Here is a 13,225-nt window from a genome sequence, read left to right as displayed (position 1 = left end):
CATATACGATGCTCGGGCTCTATGCGGCAACGGCGACCAAAGCGGCCTTCTCCTGGGCAGCGCTGGGGACGTTGGGGGTGTCCTCGAGAGTGAGCTTGTCGAGGGCATCCTCGAACTGGTCGTCGTCGTCGTCCTCCTCCTCTTCCTCCTCCTCAGACGCCTCTTCTCCTTCATCCTCGTCATCCGACGGCTCATCTTCAAAGTCAAGCTACCCGAGATCCCATTTCAGCCAAATGCTGTGATGTTGTAGAAGGGAGAAACTCACAGGATCGTAGATGACTCGGATGATCAAACTACAACTCGGGCATGTAGCCACATCTTCGTAGTTCTTCAGCTGCTTTTTCGAGATCTCGAAGCGGTCGCCGCAGGGACATGGGTAGTGGTATACACGCTTTTCAGCGTCCCAGACCATATCCTCGATCTCGATTTCGTCGTAGTAGGCGCCCATTATGTTTCGTGGCGATTAAGGTATACTTTTGAGTTGTGCTTTGGGGGTGGTTTTCTGTTCGAAGGTGGAAGGAAATTCAGGAAATCTATGAAAGTCTTGAACTTGAATCAGTTAATTGATTCTGATGTTCACAGCCCAGAGTAGACAGAGATACCTCTTCAAGAGAACCTTCAAGTCATAAAAAAAGTCGTAAAGCGGCTCCAGGAACCCAAAGCTCGAAGTGAGATGGCGGTTGAGCAAGAGGGCTGGGCAAATGAGTGTCTCATCTAATCTCGAGTCAGGGTCCGCCTTGAGGCTGTGCATGCGATTTCTCACCCTTCGGCCATGTCCGACTGATAAGCGCCGAACTGAGGGGAAGACTGCCGTTTGCACAGGCTCCTGAAGTGAGACACAGAGAAATACGGTCTAGGGTGTTTATCTGGTTGTCCCGTACAAGATCAAGGATAGAGAAGTGCAGAGGACTTTAGTCCACCTTCAAGACTCCCATGACTTTATGGCCATCAAAATCCTTCCCTCGTCGTCGTACCATTCGCGGCTGTCGGAAGAAAATAATTGCGATAGTCGAAAAAATGTTTGCCAAGAGGCAAAAAGTGGCCAACGCCAGGATCGAACTGACGACCTTCGCGTTATTAGCACGACGCTCTAACCAACTGAGCTAGTCGGCCGTTACAGCGGGGAAAGGCATTGCTTAACAGAATCCCATGAAGGGGGTGGTTTCGGTCGGAAACACTTGGTGGTAGCAGTTCGTGACCCAGGATTCACTCCAGGAAAACATTCATATATTCAGGCAGGATATGGTTTGAGAACGTCCGATGCGTTGATTTCGATGACCTTGTGCTTTTCTATGCTTTTCTTCTAGGTAAAGCCTCCCAGTCCTTGTTCAATCCTAGTTTCTTGATGACCTCCGCAGGCATACAATATACCGGGTCCAAGTCGACCAGGCCAGGATAGCCCAGTATCGAAAGCCCTACGTTTCCAGTGAGCCTCAGTCGATACACTTACAACACTCAGAGATCAAGGGGACTCACCGGCAACTCCGAACAAGGTATGGAATACATCGACCATATCCCCTGGTCTATCTGCGATGCCTCCTCCTTCCGCATCCTACGCAAAGTCAATAATGGTATGTAGCAGAAGCAAGTTCAGGACTAACCTGTGCACTGAGGATGAAAGCTTCCAACTTCTTAGCGTCAATCCACGGGACTTTCTTGATGATAGAGAGTGCCGAGAGGACCCAGAAACTGTAGCAAACCTGATCACGCCGGCATAATCAGAGAGCGGTTTGATAGACAGAGGGTTGCTCACATCTTCGAGCTTCTCTGGCCGGCCATTCAATCCACCATTGGGTAATTGACGTTCGGCCAACCACCAACCCAGGGTGTCAGTATCGACGACTTCATCGAGCTTGTCAAGTATCGCGAGGGCAGCGGTGCATACGAAGACTTTGAAGGAATACGCGTGAGCATAGAGTGTTCATAACTGAGGGATGTAGTACCTTGCGCAGCATGGCTCTCCGCACCGACTACACTCCCAAACCCTCCATCATAATTCTTACAGCGCTTCAGGTATCCGACAGTCTTCTCCTTGTCTAGTTCATCTAATCGACCAAGTAGCGACAAAGCCGAGACCGCGCAATACAGGAAACGGGTGTCAATTTCACCAAAGTTGTCACCTGCAAAGACGCCCGACGGTTGCTGGAGCGAGAGGATATCTAGTGGGTTGTTAAACAGATCAACCACGAGCCGCTATAGGTTGAACTCACATTTCACTACTCTATCCACATCCACCCTGTCCAGCGCGTCCTGCATGATTAGGATCTGGATCGCGCTGAGCGTGGAGAGCAAATGGGCGTCATGATCAGGATGAGCGCCAAAAGCACCCTGCTCTTCATCCCAACAGCTCATCACAAAGTCAATCATCTCCTCCCTGTTCAGCGCATCCTGGTGACCCATAACCGCCAACGCGGTCAAACCCCAGTAAACCGCGTTCAGTCGAAGATGCGAGGTTAAATGGTAGGTGAGATCATCCTTGTTCTAGATAGACGCTTTCTTTTCGATAGTTGGTCGGTGGACGTATAAGAAATAACGGGTACCTGCCCAAGTTTCTGGATGTAGGAGACGTGCAGAGGGACTAGAAGTTCATTGGTGGCCATTCCAGATCGTGGTGGTATGAAGAAAAGGACCGACTGTGCGCATTGATGGCGCCGAACGCCCCCTTTCCATCGACTTCCATCATGTCCGACTTTCGTACTCTCAAATCGTCTCGTGCAACTCGTCAATCGTTCGTCAAAGCTGAAAAGAAACCGGAAAATGAGACTGGAATTCAGAGTGAAATCTCCCAGAAAGTCGAGAGTGAACCACAGTTAGGTTCATCGTACACGCCAGCGGACGGACTGTACTCTTCTCTTCCTTCCAGTCTCCAAATACGTGTTGAACCAGAAACAGGACGGGGTATATACACTACGGATAATGGATTCAAGCCAGGTAAGTCTTTAACATGTTCATATCTCTGAATGAACGCTTAAACACCGTGAAATAGGCGCGGTTTTAGTCTCGACGAAACCTCACATCGCGACGCTCTCAACCAGCCAGCTGAGCTCGTACTGCTCTGCATGCTTCGGTCCAGGCACAAGTGCGCCCCTCAAGAGATGTCCAAACTGCAAGATCGTGATGTACTGTGGTAGCGTGAGTCCTATTGGTGAAACCTATTGTCCTCCTTCCTAACGGTTATTCAGGCGTGTCAAAGCAGAGATTGGAGCCTGCATAAATTGGAATGTTCTGCTTTACAGCGGTGGATGAGCCAGCCTCGTCCCCAGCCTCCCCCTGGATCCTCGTCCGAGCCTCAAGTGGTTTCAAGCGGAGAGACTCGAGCACCACCTTCAGACGCCATTCGAACCCTCGCCCGTATCCTATGGCGAAAGCAGAAGGTCGGACTGACATCTACGTGGGTCAGTCACCATCCCTCCTTCAGTCTCTTTATCAACCTGATGTACATTGTGACAGGCTAAAGAAATCGACCTTCTACAATCTCGTATGCCTCCCTTCCACTCTAGTTTCAGGCACTCAACCTGATGTCTGTCCTCTAGATCGGGCCTCCCTGTCCAAGCCCACGGTGTCGCAGTCCCCAACAAGCAACGACGCATCCTCAAACATCACTAAAGCTGCGGAATTGCACACCCACCTGTCGCACGGCCTAATACATTATATGGGCCTCACCTCTCCGCAAGAACTTGAACCATACGGAATCAACTCGGCTGGCGACCTTGTGGATTTGCTGTCGAGAGTACGCCTTGACTTTGCAGCTACTCCTTTGGTATTGGCTGACTTTGCGCACACCAGTTTACGACGAATACATTCACGCTGACTTCACCCTCCCTTACACCTCTGGGAGCTTGCATCTCCCCCGTTGCAGCGCTATTCAATCACTCGTGCGACCCCAATGCGGTCATTGTATTCCCCAGGCCTCTTGGAGGTATGTACCTTTGCATACTCTCCGTCTACATGTCCTAAACTCCCGGAGTAGATAAGAAAGAGCATGAACCATTACTGCAAATTATCGCCATTAAACCGATCCCTCCAAACACGCAGGCAAGTTCGCCTTAGAATTTCCTTCGCTACATATGCTCATCCAGTATTAGGTTCTGACCTCATACATCGACGCGACTCTGCCTCGAGCACTACGACAAAAGGCGCTGAAAGAGACATATCATTTCACCTGCCGATGCTCTCTGTGCTCGCCCGCGGATACGGCGTCGCCGGACCTTCGAGAAGCTCTCTACTGTCCTAAGAAATGCGGCGGTGTATGTCCGTTCCCAACTGAAGACTCGCCCAAGTCGCGGTGTGCAAAGTGCAACACTCCCATCTCGGACCCTCCGTCTGTCCTTGACGCTATAAGGATAGGTCAAGAGGGTCTCGAGAAAGCGGAGCGAATTCAAGGCTCTGGTGCGGATTTCACTTTTCACGGACGAAATAACGGATACTCATGCCCACACGTAGATCCCCAGAAAGCGCTTCACCTGACCAGAAACCTTGTTCCGCTGCTGACTTCAGCAGGTCTTGTCCCAAGTGCCCACCCCCTCCTCGCCCTCACGGGCCTCCACACGCAATTCCTCATCGACGAGCTATCACCCATCCTCGCCTCGCTACCCTCGCTCAACACCTCTCCGCGGGATATTAATGATAAAATGGACGTCGACGTCGAAGAGGTCGTCTCTCCAAACGTTCAACGCGAACAGCAAGCGCGAAAGGACGAAACGACCGAGAAACTGCAAGCGGCTCAAGAAGCCCTCGATTCATGTATTCGATTCAGTTCCATGGCTTTAACTGGGCTTTCCGAGATTCTTTCGTATGGGCACCCGGTGAGAGGCGTAGCAGCAGTGGAACTGGGCAAGCTGTTGGTGGTGGACGAACCTTGGCCCACTCCCAGTGCCGCATCGACCTCGTCTTCACCTTCCCCTTCACCCCCTCCAGCTATCTCACCCGCACCTTCATCCTCGTTCCCACCCTCTGGACCTCCTCGTCTCAAACTAGCCCACTCAACACTCGTCAATGCTCTTAACGAGCTCAAGATCGGGTTCGGAACTGATATCAACGGAGAGAGTATTGGAGAGCTTGGAAAGGAAGTTCGAAAGATGCTCGTCGATGTGGAGAAGGAGCTCAGCGTGTGGGAAGATGGTGTGAAACGCGCTTTGGAAGATGCGAGGTTGGCGCAGAAAGGTGCTCAGCAGAAGTAGCTATAGGATGACAAGGATCGACGATGATCCGAGCAGTGGTCTGGAAAACTGACATGGAGGTGTAATGTACTCGCATAACGCACCATTCGTAATCACAAACTCGGGTTGGGGCAGTGTGCTCGAACCGTGCAGCTGGCTCCCATTCATCTGAGCCTTCCGCAGAGTCGGGTTTTGCGAAGTCAGCGCACAGGATGTCAATCAACTCGGAGTCTCGTCCGCTATTGAATTCATCGTAGGGTATGGACCCAGGGATGCTGTTGAAGAAGCTGATTATTTACTATAAGTGTCTTAATATCGATATCCATCGTAACATGTGCTGTGACTTCTGAATCAGACGGGTTGGGCACTCTTAATCGAGAACCATGAACCGATGCCCGAACTGCTCAGGCCTCAGAGGACGACGTCGACAGCACCGCCAAAGGCTAACCGACGCAACTGATATTTCATCCGACCTTAGCTCAGTTGGAAGAGCGCAAGACTGTAATCGGAAAAACGTCTCACGGACGATCCTCTTGGGTCGTTTCTGAAGTTCATCTTGATGTCGCCTGTTCGAGCCAGGCAGGTCGGAATTCTATATTCTTTTTCCACCTTTGAAATTTTGGAGCCAAGACGGCATAGCACCAAGGCATGGAAAGGAAGACTTGGATATGACATATGTCCGCAGTAGGCATATTTTCGGGCTGGCCGATACTTTTAGTATTTACAATGGCTTCCCCCTGTTAACAGCAAGTTTTACGTTACAATCCCGACGCGGCGGGAATCGAACCTCCTCCCGCTGGTACCCAACGGCCGACTAGCTCAGTTGGTTAGAGCGTCGTGCTAATAACGCGAAGGTCGTCGGTTCGACCCCGGCGTTGGCCACACAGTCTTTTTTGTTCTTTTTGCCTTCTTAGCAATGTGCAAAAGGACGTGCGAGTATCATTTCGTCAGGCCACGACTCGGAGAAAGAGTGCGTATTCTTACATCTCACGTCTTTCTTTTGGACAAAGATTCTTTTTCTTTGTTGACTCGGAGAACGAAGTCGATACATATCTTCTCCGTGGATCTTGCGCCCGGATCCTCTTAGGTCTGGTTCATGAGAATCTAATCCACGAGGTCCGGTTTCTGAGGATATTCTGGGTGGCAATGATATGCTCAGTGATCTTATGACCACTGGCTGGATGGGCGCTAAACGAAGATCACCTTTGTGCGGACCTTCGCGATCTATAGAAGGTCAAGGCCAGAGAAATGGGCTGTGTCTTTGTCACATTGGTCTTGTAAAAGGTGCGAAACGAGTAGATCGCGGTCTGCTTATCTCCACATACACAAAAAGGTTGCCAGCTCCAGGGGGGTCTCCCCGACTTCACTCCTCCAGTATCTTCAGCGAGCTGCAGTGATGTTCACCCAGTCACAGAATTTCGTCGTCCAAGGGGGCGAGTTCTTTAATTCCGAGAAACTCTATAGAGTGGTCAACAGAGAGCCCAAACCAGGTGGGTGATGCTCGTATACCCTCCAGTTGGCCCGACTCACATCCACTCGGTCTCAGATCCATTCGATCTTCTCCATCGGCACCGCGCAGTGCAGGCAACACACAAATCGCCTTTGGCGTCCTACGCAGCCAAGTGCAAATCCGGGACTAGAAAGGAAGTCATTAACGACATCATCTCCTGGACAAACCGCTCAGATGACACTCCAATCCTCTGGTTTTCGGGGCCCGCAGGAGGTGGCAAAACCTGCATTCAGCGAGACGTTGCGCGCCAGGCAGAATCCTCGAAATCCCTCGCCGCGTCCTATTTCTTCTCCAGTTCGAAGCGCAACCCAGGTCTCGACAGCGCGAGTCCATTTGTGGCGACTATCGTGCACCAATTCATCTACTCCATTCCAGAGATGAAGCACTACGTTGCGCGTGTGTTGAGGGACCGCCCAGATATCTTCGAAGAGTCGTTGGATGTGCAGCTGGAGGCGTTGGTCCTGGACATTTTGCCGAAGCTGTCAAAGCAGGCGCTGGCCAAGGCTCCGCGTTCTTTGATCATCGACGGTCTGGACGAGTGTCGGGACGCGAGCGAGAGACAGCATCTTCTTCGGCTGCTTCGAACGCTAGTTTCGAATTCGTATATCCCTTTCCGCGTCGTAGTCGCAAGTCGTCCGGAATTGGACATCCGCACCACCTTCAATACGGTTCCTTTGCGCTCCGTCGCGCACCATGTTCGGTTGGACGACTATGATGGTACGAGTGACATTCGCAGCTACTTTTGCGACGAATTTACCCGCATCCGGGAATGCCATCCGTCCGCATCGTCGATCCCCGACGACTGGCCACCGGAAGAAGATGTCGAATTACTGGTGGCGAAGGCATCCTCGCAGTTTATATTTGCGGCCACCGTCATTCGATTTGTAGACTATCCTAAACAGAACCCAGTCACCCTCCTTCAACATGTCCTATCATATACGTCCTCTGTACCGTCGTCCTTAAAAGGCGGTGACGATAATCCCTTCTCAGAGCTCGACGCGCTTTACACGATGATTCTTCTTCCTTCCGTGTACGCCAATCCCCGCGACTCATACCAGATCGATATTCCCCTCCTTCGGCGTCTCTTACATACAATCATGGTCATGATCCCTCCTCAAGGACCGATTCCAACTCAATCTCACCAACTCTTTCTTGACAAATTCCTTTCTCTTCCTCCAGGAACAACAGATATGACAATCTGTGATCTCCACTCTCTTCTCAAGGTCCCCAAACCCCATTATTCTCAATCTCATCCACCGCGCGATTCCCTGTTCTCCGGCACTGGGTCTTCGTCGATGACTCCCGACTCGGAGGAAGACTGGGTGCCCCTAACTCCCATCCAGTTCCATCACAAAAGCATGGAAGATTACCTCTGCTCTCCAAAGCGCAGTGGAATCTTGTACCAGTCACGGGAAGACACCAATATCCAGTTGGCCGAATGTTGCGCGTTTCATTTAATGTGCTGGGAAGAAGGCGACGACGACACCAATTCCAATCCAAGCCCAAGGTCATCATCGACACCGATGGCTACTGGAGGGATCTTACCCTATTCCTACGAGCATTGGGAAAAATACCTCATGGAAGGGCTTTCTGGACTGACTCGGGAAACCTCACCATTCAAAGTTGGAGGCACAGCCACGAGCCCACTTGCATTGGCCCGGGAGGAAACTCTCAAGGCCCGTCGGAATGCTTCCAAAACCCCAAAGTCCATCACGAACGGTGAGGCCTCTGGGGTTCGTGACGGCCAGCCAACTCCCGAGAAGGCATTACCTGTAGCACTCCAGAATCTCTGCGACTTCGACCCCATGATAATCGTTCGCTATAGATTTTTGCACTGCATCACTGCAGCCAATTCTGAGTTCCCATTTACGCTCGCGGCGCACAGGGATGGGAGGGATGTGCGGCTATTGGATGTTGTGCACGAACTTATGGTAAGTGGATTGCGCTTAATATCTCTTCACTGTAACTAAAAAATGGTTTCCTAGTGCTATGACGCCTTCTCAGGATGCACAAAGCTTTGCAAAAGGTTGAACAGACTCGAGCGTCACTGGTTCAAAGCGGCTCGATTCTTTGCACAATACGAAGAGCGGACTAGTGGCACTTCCGAAGCATCCGTTGGGCACGACATTTCGTCCAAGATGGAGCTTCTACCTTTAATCGACAACCTTCTGAGGGTAAAGCATCGGCGTCCACAAGGGCCAGGCACACTGAGAGTTCGTCACTCGGGGCGAACTAGCCAGGAGCCCAGCGTTGTAAGCCCCACCTCAAGTCCTGAAAGCGATCTGGCCAACTCGCCCCAGTTTTTCAATCCTTTCACCAATACTAGAATCCCAGTTACGAAACATACCAGGCGAGCCTCTGTGCCTCTGTCGAAACCGTTGCCTCCTTTGCCGCATGACCGGCCTCCCGGTCGTTTCTCCCTTGCACTTACATGGCCGTTCAGAAAGACTAGCACGTAGGTTCTCTATGTACCTTCTTTTGGCTCGCCATGTAATACGCAATGTTCTATTCGAGTAACTGGATTTCCTGGTTGATCGACAGTCGTGATCAACTTCTTGGACAGCATCGCAACTTAGCGCATGCCAGCCTTGCTCCTTTTTTACAGCTTCAACGCCTCAACTCGTCGCGTACCACCTTCACTTTTACCTCCCATCTCGACACGATATGCACCTAGCAGTGTTTCCCAAAAACTCCCGAGTTGCAACTGTTCCATCCCAAAGGGAATTCGGCTGAAAACTTTAGAAGGATCGAGACGTGAATTGGCGGGTGGAGTAAAAAGAGCACAGATAACAAGAAAGCAAGACGTTAAGATCGTAATAACAATAAAAGATGCTAAGGTACCAAGAGAGGAGGATGTACTACAAGGTCCAAGTACTGAGCGAAAAGAAGCGTTCCGATACGACTAACCCAAACCCAGATGAAAAGAAGAAAAAAAGAGTCCTGGAATCAAGGCGCAAACCTCCTGGCCATGCTTCACAACAAACCCTCAACACCAGTCCACGGTGAGGGTGTAACCTCATCCGACAGCGGTGTGTGGAATGTAACTCCAATATCTAACCCCATCTCTCTCAGCCTGGCCAGGCGCTCCCTGATTATTCCATTTTCTTGTGCAGTGAACGCACACTTGACAGACGACAAACGGGCGATGCTTGGTGGGGAAGAGAGAGGTTCGGTAATTTCGAAAGGCAGATGTCGGTTTTTCTGACGTCCCGGCGAGATCGACATGGGGAATGGGAGAGCAGCGAGCTCGGAACGGTTCGGTGGTTCGTCAAGCTCGACGACGCTGGGAGGTATATACTCTTCTTCAAGGTCAGTGAGCTCCGGCGGGAAGAAAGGTGGATTCGCGTCTACTCCCTCAACTCCAACCCAGGTCCGCTCGAAGCTCGACGAGCTATTAGAATTTCGGACAACAGGCACGTCGACGATTTGTTGAATTCCCGTAGGTGGCAGGTCGAACGCTTCATCAGGTAAAAACCTCGATTCCACGAAGGCGCAGAAAAGTTCCTGACTGCCGCATGGAAGCGCAAAGTCGAAGCTTGTCAGGTTGGGTAGGAGAGGATCCTGGTACTGGTGAAGATATCGAGAATTTGCCTCCTTGGGGATTCTGGTTACTCGAGATAAGGATGGTTTGTCGCCGATGATGTCGAGATGGGTGTGGCCGTCGTCCGAGGCAATCTCCACAGAGGTAGAGGCAGGCGACACAGCAGACATCAAATCAGAGTCGGTGTCCCCATCTTCGACCATTGTACAGCTTGAGGTCGGGGACGAGGGGAAGAACGAGGACGTCGAATGGTCATGCACTTCATCATCGCCAACGCTGTCCGGGTCGGAGCCCTCCCCTACGTCAATCTCCATCCCATTATACCACCCTCGCAAACCTCTCCTCTCTACAATTAGCGCCTTCAAGACTCGATCCACCATGCACTCCTTGCCCGCCCCATCACCGACATTCCTGCAATGAACATATCCCCTGGAAGCCAAACCGATTCGAACCTTGTAGTCGCGAATGACGAGTGTCGTGATGGTGGGCGCTAACCGCAGACACGCGAGGAACTCCTTCTCGACTAGAGGGACAGATTCCAGTCGGAGGACTTCCAAAGGACATCCGCTTCGGATCAGGAGTTTCTTCAGTCCTGCTATGGGTTCAGGAGAGTACCGAGGGCGGGGTTGGGAGGTTGTGGTGTTTTCGGAGGTTGTGTTAGGAGGCAGGGCTATAGTGGAAGCAGGGGTAGGTGCCTCCGATCCGTCGTCAGCGTCCGTCGAACTATCATCGTCCTCATCGCCGTCTCCATCGTCATCGAAAAATTCTTTGCTGCCAGCCCTCCCATAGATCGCTATCTCTCTTAACTTCGGAGCCCGGATGTTGGAAATGATGGTGGTCATATGGAAGGCGCCCAGAAGGTGCTGGTCGCCGTCCACGCAGAGTTCCCGCAGCTCGGGAAGAGTGACCACACTGTCGACAGGTGTGTAGGTTTGGGGTACGTTTCCGCCGGCTTGCTGAATGCCCATAGGCGTGACCAAGGAAAGCGGAAGCTTCAGTGTACAGCTTTCCAAAGCTGAACACTGCCCCAGTGTCAAAATCAAGTCCTCGCAACTCTTGAAGAAGAACGAAATGTTGGATTCGAGGACGAGTGTGGTGAGTTGTGACCAGGCGACTGTGGATGGGATTTGGATGGCACCGGCAAAAAAGGTGAGGTCGAGAGACTTCAGGCTAGGAGCCTCGGAGGCGAATTGGAGTTGTTCAGGCCAGTGTGCCAGTCCCAACAGGTTGTCATTCCCGCTACCAACACTGTTGACGTACTCGTCAAAGTCCTCAAAATTCGACCGGTTGTCAGTCAAGCTGAGAACTTCCAAAAGCGGTACGTCCTCCCTCCCCAGACCCAGGAACGGTTTCAACATCTTCAAGGGTAACTGCAACTCGATCCTCTTCCATCTCTTCGACAACTGTATCAGCAAGCCCAATAGCTCCCCGCACAGCCGCGTCTCTGCCTCCCCATCGCTTCCAAACCAGACGAATGAGATCGAGAGCGGACAAGCTCCTGATCTTCCCAACCATGTCTCGATCACCTCCCTCTTCCGTCTGAACCGGATGGTGTTAAGCTCGGGCATGTCGGCACTGAAATTGGGCGGGACGATGTGCAGAGTGGACCACAGCGCGGGAGTGTTAAGGACGATCCGTCTCCACTCGCTACACACCCTTCCCAGTAGCACCGGTGCCTCGCTACGGTGCATTACAGCGTTCCGTGAGTCAGGGAGGCAGGCGATGAAGATGGACTGCATTAGCTCGGGTGGGAAGCGGCGGAACGGTGAGGCGAGAGCTGCGTATGGTGCTGCTGCATCCTTCAAGAACGCTTGTCGAGACTTCAACTTGGAGAGCCGACCCTCGAGTGAGGCGATTTCGCTGGCGATTTCTTGGGTTTTCGATGTTATGGCGGACGAGAAGGCCTGGATTTCGTGGAGCTCCGATGCCGTGGGGACGTAGTTGGTGTTGAGCATCCTTGCGTACTTCCTAGGGACCTCCAAGGATCTGCTACGGTCAGCTCAATTGAATAGATGGCAGAGACAGGGGCACATACAGATCCGGTAGCTCTTGCTTGAGTTTTGCCAGGTCGAGCGGTGTTGTTTTGGCCGTTGAGAAGGGGACCATGGCCGGGAATCGTAATTGTGGGTCTCTTGCCAACTGGGCGGTATTCCGGTATATATACCAAGAAGTGTGGCACAATGGGCGTTTTACCAAGTACGACCGACACTGCAATCGAACAAAATAGCCAAGACTGGACTTGTATCGTCGACTGGAAGCCCGTGCTCACCCCGTTTCAAGTGTGGCCAGCTGTTTCCTGCAGAAGGCAACCAGGTTGGTGTAGGGAGGTGATGGTGTGATAGTGAGAGAAGGAGCCTCTGTGGGTGATTCCATTTCTACCCAAGTCGCTTACCGTTCATTTACAAACTTTTTTGGAACTCAGCCGACAGAGGCAGCTCAGAGACAAACCAACGGAATGCATATGGCGCTTTCTTTATGGAGGTACAGCCTTTTTGGGCCGAAGCTGTGCTGTAATCGAAATGGAATCTCCCGATTTCAGGACCTCAAAACATACATGCCCCTTTCTCGGAAAACATTCGCTCCCTTGTCGAAAAAGTCACTTCTATACTCTCACCCCTTCACAACGCCATCCTTTTCTGTCTCTTGAAGGAAGAAGATTCAAGGGGGACCCCGAATTCAAAACGGCGACAGAATCTTCATCTTTGGCTTTTTCTCAAGGCCTGAAATTAGGCCCTTCGAGATGCTCGAAGTCGGATGCACTCTCAGGGCCACAAAGCAAAGGTGCCTTCAGCCAATTTTCGGCCACGGTTCTTTCATTATTCTTTCACCGGAAAGAACCTTTCTGGAGAAAAGAACCTATCTTTTCATTCTGGCAACATATCAAAGCGCCAACAACCAGTAGGAAACAAATGACGGCGCGCCGTGTCACTTCGTTTGTCTCTGAGAGGGCTTCGGAAGACCCTGTATAGATCACAACGCCGTACGTTATTATGACTGCACAAAACCTCAAGGAAC

The 13,225-nt window shown here is 51.7% G+C and overlaps 5 protein-coding genes and 3 non-coding genes across 8 annotated transcripts; 4 read left to right on the top strand and 4 right to left on the bottom strand.

Moving 5' to 3' along the window:
* Nucleotides 1-19: 19 nt before the first annotated feature.
* CC1G_04782 (diphthamide biosynthesis protein 3) lies at nucleotides 20-673 on the bottom strand (the record flags this gene model as incomplete). The annotated part of the gene is made up of 3 exons (XM_001838286.2): nucleotides 603-673; nucleotides 266-543; nucleotides 20-208 (listed from the first exon to the last, which is right to left on the bottom strand). Exons 2-3 carry the CDS (start codon nucleotides 446-448, stop codon nucleotides 20-22), a joined length of 372 nt encoding a protein of 123 aa, XP_001838338.1. The 5' UTR covers nucleotides 449-543; nucleotides 603-673.
* Nucleotides 674-1,039: 366 nt separating this feature from the next.
* On the bottom strand, nucleotides 1,040-1,113 carry CC1G_20264. Its single transcript has one exon. It is a non-coding gene; the product is annotated as a tRNA-Ile (tRNA).
* Nucleotides 1,114-1,290: 177 nt separating this feature from the next.
* Nucleotides 1,291-2,600, bottom strand: CC1G_04781 (rab geranylgeranyltransferase; the record flags this gene model as incomplete). Its single annotated transcript, XM_001838285.1, has 7 exons — nucleotides 1,291-1,415; nucleotides 1,477-1,552; nucleotides 1,602-1,700; nucleotides 1,754-1,890; nucleotides 1,944-2,159; nucleotides 2,211-2,481; nucleotides 2,541-2,600. The coding sequence occupies 7 exons, from the start codon at nucleotides 2,598-2,600 to the stop codon at nucleotides 1,291-1,293; spliced, it is 984 nt and encodes a 327-aa protein (XP_001838337.1).
* A 68-nt stretch (nucleotides 2,601-2,668) lies between these two features.
* CC1G_04780 (hypothetical protein) lies at nucleotides 2,669-5,180 on the top strand (the record flags this gene model as incomplete). The annotated part of the gene is made up of 9 exons (XM_001838284.2): nucleotides 2,669-2,931; nucleotides 2,987-3,132; nucleotides 3,183-3,395; nucleotides 3,451-3,478; nucleotides 3,534-3,730; nucleotides 3,787-3,919; nucleotides 3,971-4,039; nucleotides 4,348-4,389; nucleotides 4,444-5,180. The coding sequence occupies exons 1-9, from the start codon at nucleotides 2,682-2,684 to the stop codon at nucleotides 5,178-5,180; spliced, it is 1,815 nt and encodes a 604-aa protein (XP_001838336.2). The 5' UTR covers nucleotides 2,669-2,681.
* A 447-nt stretch (nucleotides 5,181-5,627) lies between these two features.
* Nucleotides 5,628-5,748, top strand: CC1G_20263. The gene has a single exon. It is a non-coding gene; the product is annotated as a tRNA-Tyr (tRNA).
* A 219-nt stretch (nucleotides 5,749-5,967) lies between these two features.
* CC1G_20262 lies at nucleotides 5,968-6,041 on the top strand. Its single transcript has one exon. It is a non-coding gene; the product is annotated as a tRNA-Ile (tRNA).
* Nucleotides 6,042-6,555: 514 nt separating this feature from the next.
* Nucleotides 6,556-9,128, top strand: CC1G_04779 (hypothetical protein; the record flags this gene model as incomplete). The annotated part of the gene is made up of 3 exons (XM_001838283.2): nucleotides 6,556-6,649; nucleotides 6,706-8,600; nucleotides 8,655-9,128. 3 exons carry the CDS (start codon nucleotides 6,556-6,558, stop codon nucleotides 9,126-9,128), a joined length of 2,463 nt encoding a protein of 820 aa, XP_001838335.2.
* Nucleotides 9,129-9,642: 514 nt separating this feature from the next.
* Nucleotides 9,643-12,316, bottom strand: CC1G_04778 (hypothetical protein; the record flags this gene model as incomplete). The annotated part of the gene is made up of 2 exons (XM_001838282.1): nucleotides 9,643-12,196; nucleotides 12,246-12,316. 2 exons carry the CDS (start codon nucleotides 12,314-12,316, stop codon nucleotides 9,643-9,645), a joined length of 2,625 nt encoding a protein of 874 aa, XP_001838334.1.
* Between the last annotated feature and the right edge of the window lie 909 nt (nucleotides 12,317-13,225).

Source organism: Coprinopsis cinerea, assembly GCF_000182895.1.
Source record: "Coprinopsis cinerea okayama7#130 chromosome 13 map unlocalized cont3.13, whole genome shotgun sequence".
In the NCBI taxonomy this organism is placed as follows: Eukaryota; Fungi; Basidiomycota; class Agaricomycetes; order Agaricales; family Psathyrellaceae; genus Coprinopsis; species Coprinopsis cinerea.
The sequence above is the reverse complement of the archived record's forward strand: the minus strand, read 5'-3'. Positions and strand labels throughout refer to the sequence as shown.